The 20,692-nt window shown below is 39.7% G+C and overlaps 1 protein-coding gene across 1 annotated transcript in view; it reads right to left on the bottom strand.

Annotated features, from left to right (window-relative positions):
• Positions 1-20,692, bottom strand: part of LOC139734520 (uncharacterized) — a 107,050-nt gene that overhangs the window by 11,935 nt on the left and 74,423 nt on the right. Inside the window, exons 14-34 of the mRNA XM_071645296.1 lie at positions 19,939-20,144; positions 18,489-18,639; positions 17,604-17,835; positions 15,935-16,110; positions 14,084-14,203; positions 13,720-13,880; positions 13,018-13,192; positions 11,662-11,824; positions 10,788-11,026; positions 9,929-10,104; positions 9,256-9,451; positions 8,386-8,814; positions 7,658-7,891; positions 6,856-6,940; positions 5,735-5,916; positions 4,770-4,940; positions 4,069-4,185; positions 3,397-3,514; positions 2,072-2,184; positions 1,246-1,398; positions 524-640 (exon numbers count right to left, since the gene is read on the bottom strand). Of these exons, the coding sequence (XP_071501397.1) occupies positions 524-640; positions 1,246-1,398; positions 2,072-2,184; positions 3,397-3,514; positions 4,069-4,185; positions 4,770-4,940; positions 5,735-5,916; positions 6,856-6,940; positions 7,658-7,891; positions 8,386-8,814; positions 9,256-9,451; positions 9,929-10,104; positions 10,788-11,026; positions 11,662-11,824; positions 13,018-13,192; positions 13,720-13,880; positions 14,084-14,203; positions 15,935-16,110; positions 17,604-17,835; positions 18,489-18,639; positions 19,939-20,144 (3,714 nt within the window). The remainder of the gene's footprint in view (positions 1-523; positions 641-1,245; positions 1,399-2,071; positions 2,185-3,396; positions 3,515-4,068; positions 4,186-4,769; positions 4,941-5,734; positions 5,917-6,855; positions 6,941-7,657; positions 7,892-8,385; positions 8,815-9,255; positions 9,452-9,928; positions 10,105-10,787; positions 11,027-11,661; positions 11,825-13,017; positions 13,193-13,719; positions 13,881-14,083; positions 14,204-15,934; positions 16,111-17,603; positions 17,836-18,488; positions 18,640-19,938; positions 20,145-20,692) is intronic.

The following is a 20,692-nucleotide window of genomic DNA, read 5'->3' as shown; positions in this document are numbered from 1 at the left end:
TTGAAGATTTTGAAGTACGGTCTATGTGATAAAGTACAAAATAATACCTTTTAAATGATATATTGGTCACTACATAATAAAGGTACATTTTTGAAGTTATGGTCAAAAGAAGCAAAAATTTTCTTATTATTCTCTTTATTTTTCTTGACCTTTAATTGCAAATATCTCCATTTGGCAAAAATGGACTTATCGGTTTTTGCAAACAAACCCTTCAAATAATGTCACATGCAGTACATAAAGACAAATGATCGAAATTTGACAGGTAACTGCGAAACAATTAAGTAATGTACAATGTAGATACGATTCCAATTAATATTAGATACAAACCTTTGGTTTTCTCATACATATATTCGTCTACTTTCTTTGCTTGTTTGAAGAATTGACAAAATTGGCTAAAATGAGGCGCCATTTTACTTTTTATAGGTTGCGTCCTAGCGTAATCGAAAGCTTCTTTTCACCACGACTCAATTGCCATCTCAAACGCAAATCTACAGCTCCATGATAACTGTACACACGAACTCACAGCAGTCCAACTCGTCCTCTCCACCGGTACAGTCGCGGACGCCGTTGCAGCGAAATCGCAGTGGGATGCAGTAAGACCTTGGGCATTTAAACGTGTAATCCGGGCACTGGAAGTCGGCTGAAAGCAGATAAAGACACAAACAGGACAAGTGGATATAGTTTACATATTGTTAGCATCAAAACTGAAAAAAAAAACAACATGATCATAAAAATCGAATAATTAAAATAGGACCTATGATATACCTAAAATAACATCATAATAAAAATTTGATTTAAATCACAGCTTCAAAAATTCGTTATTTCTAATTTCTCAGCTTTCAACAGAATTTTGTCAAATTTTCGCAGTCAATTGTTTTTTTTTTATCTATTCACACACACTAATTTTTAGGATAGACTGACAGAAGAATGAAACCACTGATATTTATGTATATTGAGGGAATGCAGGAAAATGGTAGAACAAATCAGAGAGGTTTAATTGACATCGGAGGATCAGTTGAAAAAAAAAATGTAAGCATTTGAAAGTTTTCGTTGCAGCCATCGCTGGATGAGAAGGCTGCAAAATTCTGTGACTTCACCCATGGACAAAGATAAATATTTTATGAGCAAAAAAAAAAATTCAACATTTCTAAAGTGTTGACAGAGAGCAGACCAACAACATCACAGAACATATAAGGCTCTGCTTTACTGGATTCAAACCCACTTTCAAAATAATAGAGCACATACCACATGAGCGGAGATGAGACACGTCCCTACACCCGGTGATGTACCCACTGCTTGTGACGTCATAGATGCACGTTGCGTTCGCGTCGACGCACGCGCCGTTTCTACATCTCATCGATCCGGGTTCTGTGCAGTCGAAATTCTGCGTCCGATACCCTGTGAAAACATCAATACATGGATTGAACGTGTCTGTAGCAATATCAGTGTATGGACTAAATGCGTCTTGTAATTCAATACATTTAGAAATGTTATGAAAGACTGCAAGTTATAATGTCCCCTGTTCCCACGAATTGTTAAGTGAAGGCATTTTTTAAATGAATTTCTATGTAGGTCAGCGGATAAGACAACGGACTATCAATCACGAAGTCACTGTTTCGAGTTCTACGTCTTTAGTGGTTGTGCCCCAGTCATGCCATGTCTAAATAAGCAAAGCATTGCATTGTCATAACTCTATAGTTCTTCGGATAGGACTTAAAGCAATCGATCATGTTTTTGTATGCTTACAAGATATAATTTTTTTTTTTTTCATTTCCCGGTCAGGCAAAGCACATACATTCAAAGACAAAGACATGATGTGCTACCCGGTCGAATGTTCAGTGTATATTTCATTATATAATTCAATGATAACTCTGTTTTCACAAAGGAAAAGAATATATGATCATCAATCTAACTCTTGAAACATGCAGCACTAGCAGTGAGTTATGAAATTTGCACTTATCTTGTCGCACCAAACCACTGAAAAGGTAATTTTTCGGATTGAATGAGTTGATGAGGAAATACAGGGATGGTATTCTGAGAGAAAAACCACATTACAGTTGTTCGTGCTTACCACAGGTTGGCAACTCGTCCTCTGCACTGCTTCCGATGCAGTCTACGATGCCATCACACTCGACCCCAACCGGGTGGATGTCTCCGTTGAAACACTGGAAGATGGTGTCCGATCGCACTGCATCCATGTACAGTCAAAAAGATAGGATTATGATTCCACTTTTCAGTGACGTAAGTATCGATTACGTGTGCCAAAAGTATCACCAGTATAGATGATTCTTTTAGGTTTGTCGTGATGAAGGTGCAATTTTCTGTCATCAATTTGTGGAGTTTCTAATTTAGTTAATGATTGATTCAACTTTTGTGGCTAATTTCATTTACTTCTCTTCGCTTTCACTCGTATATTTTGTTCAGTTCTTCTCTCTCCTGAACGATCACCAAGCATCACCTTTCTCTAATCTCTTTCAAACTAGATAAATATCAAAACAATTTCATATTCGGGTTGAACTACAGACTGACTGTTTAACTATCCGATTGTTTGACTGATTGATTGATTGATTGATTGATTGATTGATTGATTGATTGATTGATTGATTGACTGACTGACTGATTAAAAAACTGACTGACTGATTGACTTGGTGACTGATTGATAAATCGATTTATTGACTGACTGACTGATATGACGTAAGTGACTGACTGAGAGATTGATTGTTTAATTGACTGCTTTACTGACTAATTGAATTGATAATTGACTGAGTGCCTGCCTGAATATTTGATTGCCTGACAGTGTCCTTTTGTGTGATTGCAGACAAAATGAAAAAAGGTGGCAGTAACAGTTGAGTTCCTGCACACCACCAGCATCTTTATTTGTTCTTCATTCTTGATAAGTAACTCATGTATAGTTTTATAATTTCAGGAAACTAAGAATCGAGCGCAAAAATAAAAAAAAAAAACCGACAAGATGATGTTGTTTTTAAGTAGGCCTATCTAAGAAAGGTGAAATCAAAAGGAAAGTGAAATCAGAACACTTGTCGGTACCGTAGAAGTGATAACTAGTACATTGAAGTCAAGTGGATTCATGAAATATATGGACACTGATGTCATGATTTGTGATTGCAAATTAGTAGTAGTATGCAAGGTACCAAAAAAATAACGTGTCTACAAATCAATTTTCTGTGTACTGCAGCAACGACCGTGGTTCTGATTAGATGTAGCCTCTTACAAAGGCAGCTCGCTATAATTTCAGCACACGCACACACAGACTAATGAACTCGCACACACAGCGCGCGACCGATAGCGATCCGATGGCTGTATGCGCTCTATAGTCCACCGCCACCGTATGCGAGTCCATTGCGAGCCGCCTTTGCAAAAGGCTAGGTTAGCTGTGACTTACCGCAATTTGCTTCGTCGGACCCGTCAAAGCAGTTATCGACGAGATCACACGTCTGGTTAAACGGGATACAGCGGCCATTGTCACATCGGAATTCGCTGCAGGTATATGGGGCTTGGAGAAACAAGAAGAGCAGGTTTAGCTTCTCAAGATATTTCATTACTTCATCCATGTACATGGCTCTCATGAAATACATTTACAACGAAAGCCTTTATCTCACTAGCAAAGAGTAAAGCACAAACCAGGTGAGGCATGGTGTGTACACTATAAGAGGACAAGGGAAACATGGCAAGTTTTGTCGTTGATCATCGTTGATATCCAATTTCAATACAATGTTCATATCTTTATGCACCTAAAGTGGTACATTCGTTTTACTTACCTGGTACTGTACTAGCTAGCCTGGTTTCCAGACCCTTTGCCAACTATTCCCTCTTAGAAGATGCGCCCTCAGCGGTGACGAAGTCGCGGCCTTTGCCGAGGATAAGTATCAGTGTACTAGCAAGCTATAAATATCGAGGTTTAACAAACATGTACTGCACAGCTATGGTAATCATTGCCTACCGGAACATAATAGGTCTCCTTACAAAGTCATCGGGATTTTCATAATCAAAGAATTAACTAGCATAAATGCATTGTCAAAGTATTACTGGTTGGCCTATTATACTTACCACATGAAATTTCGTCTGATCCATCGGCACAGTGCGTGACGTTATCGCAGTAGAACGAAATGGGAATACATGAACCGTTGAGGCACGTGAAACTCGTATTGGAGCATGCACTGTCCACTGCGTGCAAACAAAAAGATGAAAGATGAAATTAATTTATTATAGCCATTTAGTATTTGTAGTAAATACGTGGACAATGTATTCAATAATAATAGTAGACATTTATAGAGCGCCTTTTCCACTGGATGCAAAGCGCTAATTATATTTATATTTATTTTATTATATTTAGTATCGGACTTCACTGTACTTCCATTCTCATTATACTAGTACCGCATTCAGCATGGTGAATTATATCGAGATCCCATGGCGGAGTCCTTGTGTAATGTCTATTATGAATTCATGTGTGGCCTGGCAAAGATAACGACTGTCTCAAAAGATAAATGGATGTGGTAGTAACCATACAACAGTAATGACAATGATGATAATAAGTATTAAAGTAACAACTGATGAATAATTAAACTATCGCAATGATGATCATAATTATCATTAAATTTAACAACAATAATAACAACAACTGATTAAGATCAGTAAGACAGTCATACTAGCTATAATCACCGTCATCATAATTAGCGTAATTATATAATTATGCCTCGCGCATTATGATACTATAATTATGTTCTGCTTTATTGATGGGAGAATGTTACCTTCTGGGCATGACGATTCGTCGGTTCCGTCGGAGCAATCTCGAGCGCCGTCACACTGGTAAACGAGATGCACACACTCCCCAGTTCCACACGTAAACATCGAAGCTGGACACATCTGGGCAGTGGATGGATGGCTGTAGTCAAGCTCCACTCTGGTCATCTGGGATATATCTGAAAATCAGATATAATGAATACTGCATTAGAAAAGACAACAATACCCCTTTGACATTCTAAGGGTCTACAATATCGCAAACTAGGCTTCCTGACCTTTTGCGTTTCTGAAAACAGAAAAGAACGAGCATGTATTAGGCCCTATTCAGCATAGGTCAAGTACGGTACAGGTAATGTTATACGAATAATGTATTCACTGTTGCATATAATAGATCAAATTTCCTCATGTCCGTCGATTCATCATGACCTTCTTGATTAATTGTAATCATGTCTTATTCACTTTTTTATCGTTTCGTTTCATTTGCTTTAATGCTAATTATATAATCTAGCAGAGAACATTTTATACAGCGGCTAGAAACGAATTTAAACATTTGTATCGTCAGAGCATCTCTTTCTTGTCATGAATTTTGAAAATTCCCACATTATGGCCCTAATCCACGAAGGTGGTACAAATGAAACCATGGTTTAAACCATGGACAAAAACCATGGAGCGCCAAGTGTCGCACGGAATATTTCGTTACGAAATTGGTCATTTAGTCGACAAAATGACCGTTTTGTTAACGAAATTATCATTTCTTGGACGACGTGTTCATTTAGTCTCAAAATGTTTTGATTTCGATACAAAATAATCATTTCATCGACGAAATTACTGATTTCGTAAGGAAATAGTCCACGCGACACTTGGCGCTCCATGGTTTTTGTTAATGGTTTAAAACCATGGTTTCACGGTCTTGTACCACCTTCGTGAAGTCGGGCCTTTTAAAGTTGCTATTGTCAATGGTGTTAAAGCCTACCGGACACTTGTGACTGATCGACGGCCACCTTGCAGATAAACTGGTCACTCTCTTGGGCCAAACAGGGAATGTCGTGCCAGAGAGCCGTTGTTCGTGCGCTGGTCAGTTGAATGGTCACGCAACCGTCCAGTATGCCACCGTCTGGCTCGTTGGTTGGACGGACTTCATTCAAGTCCGGAGGACTGGACATAATTTCATAAAGGATATCACGAGATCGTATAACTAATGGGGGAACGTTCTTGGTTTCTCTTCCAAGATAAATATGTTGAATTCATACCTCAGAAAATATCCAAATATGTATTGATTAACTTTCCGTACAATAGTTTTAGCATTATGCATCTATATCCAAGATTTTGTACATTCTGTAGGCCTTGGTAAAGATAACATTACTCTCAGTGCCTGATGAATTGCTTGGTAAATACAGTGCACTTCCGTTATAACGAATATGTTTAGAACGAAATTCCGGTTACAACGAAGTAAAAATCCAGGTCGCAAAATGATCGACTCTATGTTTGTTTGTTGTTTTTTTTTATCGTTTATTTGTTCGAGTATAACAAAACTCCGATATGACGAAAGAAAAATGCCGGTCCGGAAGATTTCGTTATATAACGGGAGTCAACTTTACACTTCAAAGGGTTTTGCCAGTATTCCATCCTCCCTTTATAAGGAGTTGGGACGAGAGAAGGTATTTACATCTCGATTAGTCGCTGTACATAATCAAAAGTGTTTGCAAGGAAAGGGACCAGTTTGATGATGAAATACTCAACTGCTTTAAAATGCTAAGTCCAGATCATTGTTCCTCTTCAATAAATATGCTGATATGCCCGCATACTAACCAGCGGTAACTGCAATTACGGTGAAGCGTCGACATACATTTGCTCCTGTAACAGCTGCTCCGGGCCAATATTCTCCAAAGTCTTATGGTTTGGGTTAGTCATGTGATAGGGTTTTCGGTTTAATGAGGATTTGGATAAGGTTTGTCATAGGGTACGTTTGTGGGTAGAATTTATGTTTGGCTTTGAGCGTGCTGATATTTGAATGGGAGCAAATTACTGTCGCAGGGTCAAATATAATGAAAGCCCCAATTACACATTTGTTTATTTCTTCAGTAAGACTCTAACCTGGAGGGGATGTACCAGTCGGTGTAAGTCATAGGGGATCCGTCAGTCCAGCGGAAAATTCCTTTAACGTCTCGCAGGCCCAAGCCTATCGGATAGAAGACGGCGGAAAGATATGAAATGAAAGGACAACTTTGTCCAAGAAGGTGATATAAATCAAACAAAAAATTGGTTCCTTACCCTTGAGGTCAATCATGTAAATTTTCCAACTTGAATTAATGAAATCTGATGAAATGAAAACCCTCAAGTTGCTCTCTTTTATTCCTGTAAAGATCCTGCAATGATAACCCTTGAAATAATAATATTTCTGTTGAAAGTTCGGGAAATGAAGAAAATCATTATATTTTTTCAAGTTAACAAGCACTATAATGATATATATACAACGTACATCTACCAACATTTTCCAGTCTTTACGTGAAATAGGGCAATGAGCATGAGTAGCTCACAGAATGTGGGCTTGAAAAGAAGCCAGTGCTCCTAGTGCATAATGACATCGTCTAATATGATCCAGTGCACTCCTGTTTTAATAGAAGCCACGGTTATAACGAAATTGCGGGTACAACGAAATAAAAATTCAATTTGCAACATTTTTCATTCTATATATTTCTATTGTCTATCTGTTCTGTTATAATGAAATTTCGATATTACGAAAGAAAATTGCCGGTCCCGAGGACTTCGTTTTAACGGGAGTCCAGTGTATCACATAATCCATACAATCGACTGTAGATAGTATCAGCGTTATGGTCATCTCGAAACAAAACTTGGCTAAATAATACGGAATTGATTCGAGCAATATTTTCCTCACCAATATAAGTGCTGGTGCCCTCTGTAGTCCAGTTGGTAACTAGGCTGTAGTGTACGAACTTGGCTTCCTCTTCGCTCAGTATACTGGCAAGATGACCACGCGCCTCACGCACGCAGTAAGCTTCCGCATTTTCCCACGTCAACGTTCGAGGGTGCTTCACAAACTGATAGCACGCCCCCTCAAAGTACACCCAGGCATTGTCTCCGGGCATGCGCAGTGCCGGACACGACTGAACTGGAAAGAGATCGAAGACCAAAGATAATCAAACAAAAAAGAGAGAAATGAAACAAACATGAAATGCGAAAGAAGCATCCAAATAATGTTATTCAAAAGCATCATAGACACGGAGGTGCATTTCTTACGCTTGCTTCTTTTTTATTTAATGGATAAATGAACTGAAATGAAAAGAATGGAATTAAGCATTAGCTTGATAGATGGCGGGCAAAGTAAAATGGAACACCTCTTCGTCTTCGTGGTTTCATTCTTGTTTTTATGTGATAATGCACTTTGTTTATTTCAATTTCGTATTTCTTTTAGCATAAGAGCGCTAAAGCTGTACTAGGCGAAGCCAACCTTCAAAATGGAATTCAGTGATCAAGACATAGGAAGGAAAAAAAAAGAAATTCGTAGGGATCATGACGTACAAGCATCCTCTGTCATTCCGACTTCTATAAAGAACGTTTAATGTTTACTTCCGGGTCATTTATCAAACTGGCTACAATGCTAACCTTTGTCGGGATCGCTGATAGAGGGCGCCTCAAAATAGGCCGCCTCATATTCCAGCATCATCGTGAAATCGCCAGGCTGCGCGTTCAGTTCGATCAGCACCTCGTTGAGACTGCTTTCGATCGACGTCGAATTTAGCCACGGGCTGCTTGAGCAGATCTCTGCCAGCAAGGTCGCAAACCCGTCTAGCCTCATTTCCTCCATAATGCGGATTGATGACGTACTGCAAGATGACCTCTCTGCGGTGGTGATGTCCCGGAAACGGAAGCGAATGAACGAGCCCTTCGGAGTGACTACACGCCACTGGCATTGGTACGGCATGGTCATGGGTCGGGGATAATTCGGTGAGGTGATTATCCCCGAGCTACTGGCACAGGTGTAAGACAGCGAGGCACATAGGTCGAGAGAGCTTTCCAAGCATCCAGGTTTGTCTTTAGAAGGAATGAAAATAACATACGATTCACTCGAGGAATATGCACGCACGCATTATGCGATTCTTGTTCTGTTCTATATAAGACAATGATATTCCTGATGAGCTGTGATACTTCGCGTCGATACCTGTGAGATGTACGAAGCATTTTGACAGAATAATTTCCATAAGACGCTCAAGTGGTGGGAGGGGGCTATTTACAACAAACTTGAGCCTTTGACATGCAAAAGTCAAACACTTTATTGTTCTGCATTCCCCAGAGAGGCTAAATGAATTTCAGTTCTATTTCAATTTCGAAGTGTGTTGCATTTTTCGACAAAAAAAAGGTAGTGCATTATAGACACAACGTACACAGAGCATGCGCAAGCTGGAAGTATGATCAGCAAATAACAAAACAAGGGAGAAAAAATATGAAGATTCTAAAACAGTCTCAATCACTCACCATAAAGCATGACGTCTGCGACGAAACCCTCCGATACTTCTTCGAGGCCGATGGCAAGTTTGACCGTGAGCGTACTGGTGTCGGTGAGTAGGAGCGGTGGAGGTTCTTCCTCGTACTCGAAGACGACTTCTCTCTCCCACGTCGGAGCTGTGAAGGTTACCTTGTCCTCACACCCTGATGCACCCCTCGAACATATCTACAAAAAAGAACGCTCAATATAGTATGCTCGAGATTCTTATCCAATTAACCTTGATACATTTCAGCAATAATCTATTATTCGTGTGTAATGCCAAATTACGTTCATGGTGGTTTTGAGGACTTGGGTAGTGGCAAACTTGCAGAATGGCAGCGGTTGATTCAGAATTGCATCCATCCTAGAATAACGAAGTTTTGGAATGTAAGGCAGGTAATCTAATGCCAATGTCCTTACCAGTCGTTAAATACATTCATGTCCGCATACATAATGTTTCGTCTGGTTCAGTTTACGCTCAACTTTGAATCGACTTAATTGATTATTTAAACTTACAATTAAAACAAATGAAAATCAGACTCTAACCCTTTCGTGCCAATACGTCAAATGTGCGCAAGGATCACACACAAACCAATGGACTGAAAGCAAAAGCGGCACATGAATGGTTAATCGCACAGATTGAGGATTAAATCCTGTCCTTACTCTGTAGTCAGTAAATTGGATGGCCAAGTATCTTCCTTCCGCGTCTGTAATAGTCTTTTCACACTCGCTGAAAGGACGAAGGGTTGACGGGAAGGGTGACGTCATCAGCACGCCATCTTGGTAATCGAGTCTGGTTTCACCGCATCCCGATCCGCCACACTCCGTCTGTGTACAGTCTGCAGGGCGACAAAATTATATTTATGAAAGTAAGACAGGACATTTTGGGGGTTACCGCGTGGTAATCGTGTCACATCCGCCTCTTACAATCTCGTACTAACAAACTTTGGGAGTACGACGTGTCTGTGTCGCAATGTCGAAAAAAAAAACAACACCCTAAAAGAAGTCATGATATGGCTCTCCATATTTATGCTTGGATGATTAATCCTTAATCATGGCAGTCTATGCGAATCATTTGCATGCTTAGTTTTGTCTGCAATGCAGGAACTTTGGTATCAGTGCATGTAACGCTATCTGTGGGTGTTTTCCCCTTCTCCTTTGTGTTACTCGACACTCAAAGCACACAAAGGTTTAAACACGGATCATGCTTGCCTTTGACTTGATACAGTCAATGTACTTCTTCCCACAACTATACGGATCAAATGACAACATATTATGATCATCAGCGTTGCACGGGCTATTATTCCGGGTTCTTCTCCGCAAACATAACAACACCAGATAGGATACGTCCAGAAGTGTGTAAGTTTATATAAACAAGCAATATGTGACCCTCCGCAATGTATACTTGACAGGTCAGTGGTAACAGGGTCTATAGTCATCTAATAAAAACATAAAGATTGTTCCTCAAACAGAGAACCTAAAGCCTCTTCCTGTACTCTTTTTCTGCCAGTGTTTCACCTACCCACGGCCTCGTATACGATGCTGAATTCAACCCTGCCCCTCTCCTCCACGGTCAACGGCCCCATCTCCAGCTCGATTGCCACGTGGTTGGAGACGATCTGGTTGAATCCCGGGAGATCGCCACAGATGACACGGACGGGGACATCACCGGAAAGGTCCCGGATGCGCAGAGTATCAATACAACCACCCTCGTCTTCGATACCCGTCCCGCGCTGTAGGAAGACTGAAAGAATGTCCATCCTGCGTGTGGAGGTATGGGAGAGTAAGGTATAATGAAATGGCATTGTTATCACTTGACTGCTATGTGCGTATTATTATCTCTCCATCTCTCTCTCCCTTTCACCTACCTTCATTCGCCTCAAAGATATATACTTATAGGTAGACAATTGGATAGATAGATAGAAAGATAGATAGATAGACGGATGGATCGAGGGGTGGATGGATGGATAGAATCTAAGAAATATAGATTCAACTTTGCACCTATAAGTGTCACACTGGGAGCACTTTATTGGTGCAAATTTGCTCCGCTCAGACTACAAGGGAGCAAATTTGCACCTTCAGAGGTGGACACTGGTCTGAAAAGTGCACAGTTGAACCCGTAAAGGTGCTCCAAGTATGACTCTGGTAACTTTTTCACTTACTCTTTTCGCTCGATTCAGCATGATAGCGGTCCCTTTTCCAAAGATCTTATTTCTCCCAGAAACCAAAGAATGAAAATAATTTAATGAAACATTAAGACTAGGGGTAAAGTTTGTGGTTGTATTCATTGCGGTCTTACCTGTATAAATGACTATGGATTAGTTTGAAGAGTTATTACGGAAGTTATCATAAACCGGGTTTCATCCTACCCTACTCCTGCTAAGAAAATGGTTTACCTTATTGACATCCTTTCAGGCACTGCCAAGACGACGGTAAAACTTTTGCCGGTGTAGTACCACGGAGCGAAGCCGTGGAACTCAATGTACCCGTACGTATCGCTGAGTTCCTCTCTTTGCTGATCCACATCAATTAGTTCGTCTATGCGCGTGATTGATATGTCTGTTCGATGGTCAAATGTAGGGCAGCAAATTTTGAGACATACCATGAGCCTCTGCGCACAAGATTTCAGTATGATATGTCATTAACACTTATGTACCTCAAAGACATTGTACAATTAGCACAAGACCGTATGCTTCTAAGTGCAAGCTTTAGCGAGTAGTCAACCCATTTTGTGCACTTTTATAAATTAAGGGTTGATATAGTTGAGATGGTGCTTCATGGATCCAACGTCTTTTGATAATGATTTTTGACATTAAATAAAAAAGAAAACTCTCATGAAATATGAAAGAGCATATAATTGTAAAGGGAATCAAACTTTTATTTCAATTTCAATTTCAATTTCAATTTATTTTCATATTTCTCGATGAAAAAATACATCAAATATAACAAAATTAAATGAAGTACATGATATCAAGCTGGACACATACATAAAATATTGCAAATATATAAAACATATAGTGGTCAATCTATGAAGTTTTGAATCTGTGAATGGATGCTAAAGAAATATGAAGGAACCTACTTAAAAGCGAGCTTGTTGGGCGTAGGTCCCAGTTAAAATCGAGTTAAAGATTAAGATGGGGAGCACGGGTACACGGGTTTGATTGAAATTGGTTTTGAAATGGCTGAGATATCCAAGCAAATGATCCTAGTAAAAAGTGTGACCCACCTGTTATTATTAGGATGGCTTTGATTTACTTTGTTTTGGGTTATCTTGGGCATTTCAAAGCCAATTTTCATCAAATAAACTTCAATTTTTTCTTTTAGAATTGTAATTTGACTTTAACACATCATAAAGCGTTTTCTAAGTATACCGCGAAAAGTTGGAAGCTGAATGATCCCCTTCTAAACCAATACTATACCACGCCTTTGATTTGACAGTTTTCATCTGCATTCTGTGAGCCAACAAAAAGTGACCAAGAGTAATTAAAAGCAAGCAAGCTCACTTGGGTGTTGCAAAATGCCCCAGTCCAACAGGAAGGCCATGGTGATACATTAGAGCAAGAGAATTAGATCATCCTTCTCACTGATGATTATTTGTTTCCAACATCTACGTCAATCGGAGAAAAGAGCACTCATTAGTACTACAGGGTGTCTGCCAATTGGCATTGATTGGCGCGCAAAGTACGGTACGGGTAAAATAACTCAAGAATATGAGTGAGGGGGGGGGGGGGGGGCAAACTGACCCTCCTTACCTCGGATACAGGTGTAGAATGCCGACCCGTCACAACTCAACTCTTGCACAGAGATGCTGCCGTTTTGCGGAACTTCGACGACATAGCAAATTGACTCGAGTGATGATCCATTATTACTGGCTTCTTCGTGTCTTATCCAAAAGGCTCCCTGGGATTCTCTGAAAATTTGGTGCAGCTGCGTGTGACATAAAAAGAAAATATACGTATGCTCTCATGATAATACAACTACACATGCATTGCATTTATAGCATTTCTCCCTACGTTCTGGAGCTACGAAGTTTACAATCCCACTGGCGAGAATCGTTTTGTTAATCATAGTTTAGTCAACTCTCTCAGTGGAGTGGGGGGGGGGGGGGGGGGTAATCAAGCCAGAGTAGACAACGAAAGTTCAACTCCCTACCGGGTATACCATTTTGTACATCTGGATAGACACGAGTATCATTGACAAATGTTGCGTTGTCGATGCACACCTGTTCCTTGGAGAGGTTTGAACCCTAGACCTACAGGTCCTTCCAACAGCTTACATTTCATGCACACAATACAGTATAAGAACATCAAATGCAGGGATCCATATCATGAAAGTACAGACAGCGTGAAAGAGCACTACGAAAAAATGTTTTTGCAATGAAGGGAGATCCAATTTGACAACGAAGCCATTAGTATGACTATGGTTCTCACGATTATTTAAATAATTATGTTTACCTTCAACCGATTGACGTCTTCAGCTGTGGGAAGTCGTGCAAGTCTTTGGCGGCACGCGTCGTCCGCCTCAGACCACGTGACTTCGGCCTCAGCCTCGAACAGACACCTCTTTCCGCCGTCCGTGGACCAGATTTCGTTGTTCCGCAAATCGGAACAGACATCTGGTATTGATGGAAAGGAATAGAGCTCGTCAACGCAAGGCGAATGTCAAGAATGGTTGATGAATATCTACTCAACGTCATTTCTTTTCATGAGCACAATCACAATAGTTATCGCATCGTTACGTCAGCAAGGTCAGTGGCATGGAGAAAGCAACTGATGTTACAGAAAGGTACAGAGGAAAAAAGACTAAAGTGTTTCTCACCAACGCATTCGTATTGTTGTTGGAGCCTGTATCCATCCATGCACATACAGTGATAGCCCCCGTCGTGGTTCATGCATGTGTGTTCGCATTTTTGGTTAGCGGCTGCGCACTCGTTGATATCTGGATCACAACAAATAATAGAAAGATACGGGCATGAGAAAGTTGATGTACAATGTTCATCTGTCCTTATTGACAAAGCTTTAATGGGGTTAAGGGAATACTCCATGATGAATTTTACAGTTTGCCTTGACAAAATGAAAGGTTCCGTCAAAATTGATCCAAATGAGGTCGTGAAGTTTCACATATTTTTGTTCCAGTGAGTTCTAGAATACAGTGCAATCCCGTTACAACGAACACGGTTATAACGAAATTTCGTCATAACGAAGTAATTTTTCTGGTCCCAAAATTATCACCATTGAAGTCTATGGTACAAAATTCGCTTATAACGAACACGGTTATAGCAAAATGTCCGTTATAACGAAGTCTTTTCCGAGCACCACAGACAAAGAAAAACAAAAGAAATGTGCTCCGTTATAACGAAATGCGAATTGCTTTCGCAAATACGTAGCGGAACAGGCATTTATAGCGTCTCTGCATGGGTGAACGCTTCACACCACTGTGTGTTTGCTCCTTGTGTCACGCACAGTTTCTGAGGGGAACTTGCGTTTATTATTGTAATACTTGCATTTATCCCATCACATTTCACATAGCTTTCCAGTGTATGATGAGTATTCAGCAAGCATAATATGATATATATACGTGGTTCCTTGATTTTGTTATATATTGTATTTGTTCGGTTATAACGAAATTTCGTTATAACGAAAGAAAACTGCCGGTCCCGAGCATTTCGTTATAACGGGAGTGCACTGTATTGATATCGGTCACAATTAAAGGATGGAGCTACACGATAAGGCTTTCATATTGACAGGTCTAACACGTCTTCCAATCACACTTTCGTAAATTCTGCTGTCTTGATCACGATCCCAAGAAGAAGAAACTCTCCGAAACGTACTGGAATTGTAATCCCGTAACTTCTTAAAGGGAAGATAAACCCCAAGAACAATGTGGATTGAATGAAAGCAGCAACATTAGCAGAACACATCAGTGAAAGTTTGAAGAAAATCGGACAATCGATGCAAAAGTTATGAATTTTTAAAGTTTTGGTGTTGGAACCGCTGGATGAGGAGACTACTAGAGGTTATGACGTATGAGTGGACAACAATACCAAGGAAATATAAAGAAAATACTACAAAAATCCATTTTTCATGAAAATTACAAATTTCATCAACTTGATATTGACATATGTTAAGGGTAGCAATTATTCCCCCTGCTTTCTGAAAGCGGTTGGTCCACTGCTCTTTCATAATTCTAGAAAAGTGATTTTTTGTTGAATTTCCTTTATATTTTCTTTGTATCGTTGTCCACTCATACGTCATTTCCTCTAGTAGTCTCCTCATCCAGCGGTTCCATCACCAAAACTTTAAAAAGTCATAACTTTTGCATCAATTGACCGATTTTCCTCAAACTTTCACTGATGTGTTCTACTAATGTTGCTGCTTTCACTCAATCCACATTGCTCTTTGGGTTTACCTTCCCTTTAACGAATGTGGATTCGTTATACTGTTTTTGCTTAGTTTTTGACATAAAAGCATTATTTCCCTCTTTTATATTCATTAAGAAAAAAAAAGGGCGACATGGATTCGCCTTTAAGATATCATCAGAGTTACCTTTTGTTGTCATTACCGCTTTCGGTATTTCAAGAGGGCTTGCTAACGCCTTTCTTTGGTCTGTATGTGTTTCTTCCTGTAATGGCTGTTAGGATTAAAAGGGTTCCATAATTATTACACTAACCTGCTTGACAGACTGTCGCTCGAGTCGATGTGAGACAGTTGTACGTTTCCCACTGGAAACAGTTGAAGAGGTTGATGAAAGCACATCGCTCGCCATTCATCGAGGGCGTGGTCGTGGTACCGGGATCCACCTCGACGGCAAAGTTGTTATAAAGGACTGGAGTACCGTCCGCCCATCTATAGATGACAAGAAGGGGTATTCACCTGATCCGGGGATTTATTTAGTTGCTTGACGGTGATTTCTTGATGAGTGATATGATAACTGCGACTAGCGACAGTGACAATTATTAATCTTTTAGGTAACGGCGTCTTTTATTGCATCGCTGTATTCGAGGGGCGTTTAGATGAAACTGTTAGAATTTAAATCTTTTCCACATTAGTAACAATTATGATAATGATTGAAAAGAGAATTTTAAAGTTAAAAAAAAAATGTTAAAAGTAATAATATCGATAATCCAAAAAGAACAATATGAACATCATACGATGACTTTGAAGAGACATATATGGGATATTTTAGGATGTCGAGAGCCTACAAGACGTAGACTTTGCACGTGAGCAATCAAAATGATTTTTTTTTAATACACGAAGAATAAAAAACAACAACAAAGAGCTAAACTACTAAGAATACCCCTAACACAGTGACTTAAAGTTACAAGATTTTCATGTTTCCGCAGCACTTTGAGACTTTAAACCTGGTTATTTGCATCATGTATACGGTATCTCACAGTGAAATAGTTCGTTAATTAATTTTGATGACGCAATAATCACGTCGATAAGGCTTACGGTTCCATACTACACAATAACTGAAAAGATTGGACTGCAAAGAGATTCTTATATTTGCCAGAAACGCGCATTTTTTAGATTGATTGCGTCTCTCATGCGAATATTCTTTTCAAATTAAAGGACAAGTCCACCTTCATATACATAAGGATTGAGAGAATGCAGCAATATTAGTAGAACACATCAATGAAAGTTTGAGGAAAATTGGACAATCCGTTCAAAAGTCACAAATTTTTAAGTATCTGCGCAGTCACTGCTGGAAGAGAAAACTACTACAGTGTGTGATGTCACATTCGTACAACTATATAAGGAAAATAAAAAGAGATTTTTAAAAAAACTTTACTTTTTGAATAAATTGCACATTTCTTCGACTTGCTATTGACGTATGTCAATGGTAATATTATTCCCCCTGCCTTCTGAAAGAGAGAAGTCGAGTATTCTTTTGTTATGCGAGAGAAATGGAAATGATTATGTTGAATTTTCTTTATTCTTTCTTTATATCGTTGTACTCATGTGACATCACAAGCTATAGTAGTCTTTACATCCAGCCGTGACTGAGCAGAAACTTCAAAAATTCATAACTTTTTAAAGGATTGTCCGATTTTGCTCAAACTCTCACTGATGTGTTCTACTAATATTGCTGCATTCACTCAACCAACATATCAATGAAGGTGAACTTGTCCTTAAAAAAAATCTCGTGTTTTATCAAAGCACATCTCATTTAAACTCAACGTCCAACTGATTTCAAATTTCAGTGTCATCCTTAATACGCAATCGTCATTATTAGTAGGAATAATACACTATTAGGTTAACTGTTGCAATTACTGTGTGTCTCGCTGTTTCTTTGAACAATATATTCAACAGCGCCTCGAAGGAAGGCTAGGACTCACACAAAGTCTTCCCCTGGTTCAGCGGACAAACCGATCACCAGCTGGCTGGAAGTGGCTGCTATCTGGTCTCTCCTGCTCAGTATGAAGTTTTGGGTTTCCTGCGACTTGATCAAGAGCGGCTCGCTGCCCGGCCGGAAGATCCGGTCGCAGGCGTCACGCTCGTCGTTTTCGATGACTCCAAGGCAGTAGCCATTGAATAGGATTTCATGCGATGCACACGTCTGCTCGGGAGCTGCGGGAAAAAAAAAAGGAGATGGCAAAATTGATTTGTGTGATAGATGTAAATGTATAATTATGTATGCATGTAGCAGCAACAATAATTGTGTTTTCATATAGTATCTTCAATATCATATCTACTTAAATACCTGAAAATCAAAATAGGCCCCCCTATGCAATAGTTTTCTTGCTGCTGCTGAAGTAAAACTGCGATAAAAAAATGTCATTTGGATAGTAGCTCTCTTCCCCAAAACAAGAAGAATAGAACATTCATCAATGTGTTGTGCTGCACTAACATGTTATTCATGTTATTTCTGAGAAGTTTGCAGGTTGCTGTCTACCCGTCGACTTCACCGTGAATGGGGGAGCACTACTCTGAACGTGCGCAGAAAATGCAGGAGATAGGAAAGCTGCCAACTTGTACTGATTTTCAGTAATTTCTACTGAAATTGGAGAAGAATACTGAAAGTAAGAAGAATATTACTAATTTCAGTAATCATTGTCTGTGATATATTCTCTTACACTGTTAAGGATTTCTGAGTTTCACTCAAAAAAGGTGCAAATTACTGATTTTCAGCCATCAAAGTACTGAAAGTCGTTTACAAAAGTTGACAACTCTGAAAGAGCCGATACGGTGCGTGGTTAGGCGTGTAACATCTCGGGACTTACTTTCCAGTCTGCAGCCAAGGAGTTTAAAGCGCATGCGCGTCGTTGGTCGTAATTCGTCGTGTTCAAGGACGAAGCGAATTCGCACGGCCAGGGTGGGGCGATCTAGGATGGTAGTCGTAGGCGAAAAGGGGTCTCGGAGACCCGAGAAAACCTAATGGTGAAAGACAATAATGGTTGTGTGAAGTCATAAAAACGAGATAGTTGGTTCAAGTATCATGGAGGCAGCGGTTGTCCTCCTAGCAAGGTGCATTACAACAACAACAAAAAAAATACAGACTTAAGGCTTTTTGATGACTTCTACTCGACCCAGCATTTATATTATAGCCAAAGTTTAAGAAAGAAGGACAAACTATGTACAGCTTTATCACTGATGTTTGTGTATGTAATAAACACACACACACACACACACACACACACACACACAGCGGAAGAATCTCGACTGGAGTAGGACGTTACCGACCAGCGCATGATACATATGGCAAGCCAAATGTCCAATAAATCGAAAAACTCCGATTATCGTCAGATAAACTTGGTTTTCAAAATCAGATTTGACATTTGCGGCTTGCCATAAGCGTACAGTGAAAAACCAGAGTCTCGTTTCAGAAAAACCTTTTATCAGGAACAACTCCACATTTCTATGACAAATTTGCTCTCAGCCAATCAGTTGCAAGGATTCCAGAGGCTTATAACAAATATCGTAACGTGTTATTGACAACAAGTTTATGAAACGGGGCCCATGCAGGTAGCTTTGGAAAAGAGGGTGTCAACTACCTGTACAAAAGCTTGCGATCAACGGTCAACCCCAGTTGAGATTATTTGGCTTAGTGCGTGCTGCATAAAAAGATGTACAAGATTTGTCACGGGGTTTTCCGAATTCATGAGGGGTGACTGGCCTTCCGATTTCACGATCTCCCATAGATGCTGCGTATATCAACAGAAAATAGTTCCAGTTAAAAAATCTAATTATTCATAATTATGTCATAAAATCCACAAAATGATTAATCTAGAATACTGAAACTCCCTCAGACATGGACATTTGGCCCAGAGGCCATTTTGATATGCGATTTCCAATTTTGTAATAAATCTCAGTAATCATACATTTTCACCACAATCGCCTATGTTGCATTTATTCACAAATCCTTGTGAAGGGATGATTAACTTTTACACTGGAGTGGTGAATTGGCATCGCAATATTAACTTTTATGTCAAGCCAGTGGAGATTAACTCCGACAGCCATGCATCAAACGTATTTTGTCCGATCCCACATGGCAGGATTGTCGCCAGTATTGCGGTGTCCCGTGTACGCGTGTGCTGAATACTTGATTTTGCATTGCTGTGGGCGCGAGCCGGTCGCCATAGTATCCAAACAATGCATTTGCATTACCGTGCGCGCCTAGGACGCCGCAGTAATGAGGGATTTTCCCGCCATATCGAATTGGTCTATACTCACCTGAGAACGCCCTTCGTCAGAAGTATACCTCCGCCATTCACCGCTCTGTGGATCGTCCCCGAAGTCTGATTGATACTGGAAGGTGAAGTCGTCGATGAGCGCGTTGATGCCTCCCTCGCCGGGAATGGAAGCGTTCACAGATGTGCCGCCCTGGACGACGAAGCCAGTCACGATGTGATAATTTGAGAATTCCACCTGTAGCCACTCTGATGCAAAAAATCAGTGTTCATTATGTTAGTTCATTTTGTTAGGAGTAAAGAAATTATATATTTACCTATGAATCGGTCAACAAAAATGATAGATTACATAAATCAAGCATACATTTCAATCATCATTATCTATATCATAATAATGTGCAAAATTCAGGAAGATATGTTTCTTTATTTTTTATTGATTTTAAACTGAATTAATTCGAGTAATGGTTCTCCCGAAGTCTGAGGCAGAGACTACTATCATGAGAAAAGAAACATCGATTAAAAGATGATATAACGATATATATATATATATATATGCCATATTATAATGAAAGATGAGCAAAAAGAATAACGTGAAAAGAAAAGAGGTGGACTAGCAAGAGCAGCGAAAAAAAAAAACCAGAGAGATAAAAGAGATAAGAGAGAGAGAGAGCTCCTTAGTAGTAGAAGCCAAAAAGAAAGTGATACTAGAAGAAGAAGAAAAAGAAGTCTTCTTCTTCCTCTCCTCTTCCTTATTCTTCTTCTTTCTCTTCTAGAGTGAAAAAAAAAATCCTCTGCAG

The sequence above is a fragment of the Diadema antillarum genome, unplaced genomic scaffold (genome assembly GCF_040938485.1).
Source record: "Diadema antillarum isolate AM-2024a unplaced genomic scaffold, OU_Dant_1.0 scf00000026, whole genome shotgun sequence".
Taxonomy (NCBI): Eukaryota; Metazoa; Echinodermata; class Echinoidea; order Diadematoida; family Diadematidae; genus Diadema; species Diadema antillarum.
This window is presented reverse-complemented; position numbering and strand designations above follow the sequence as displayed.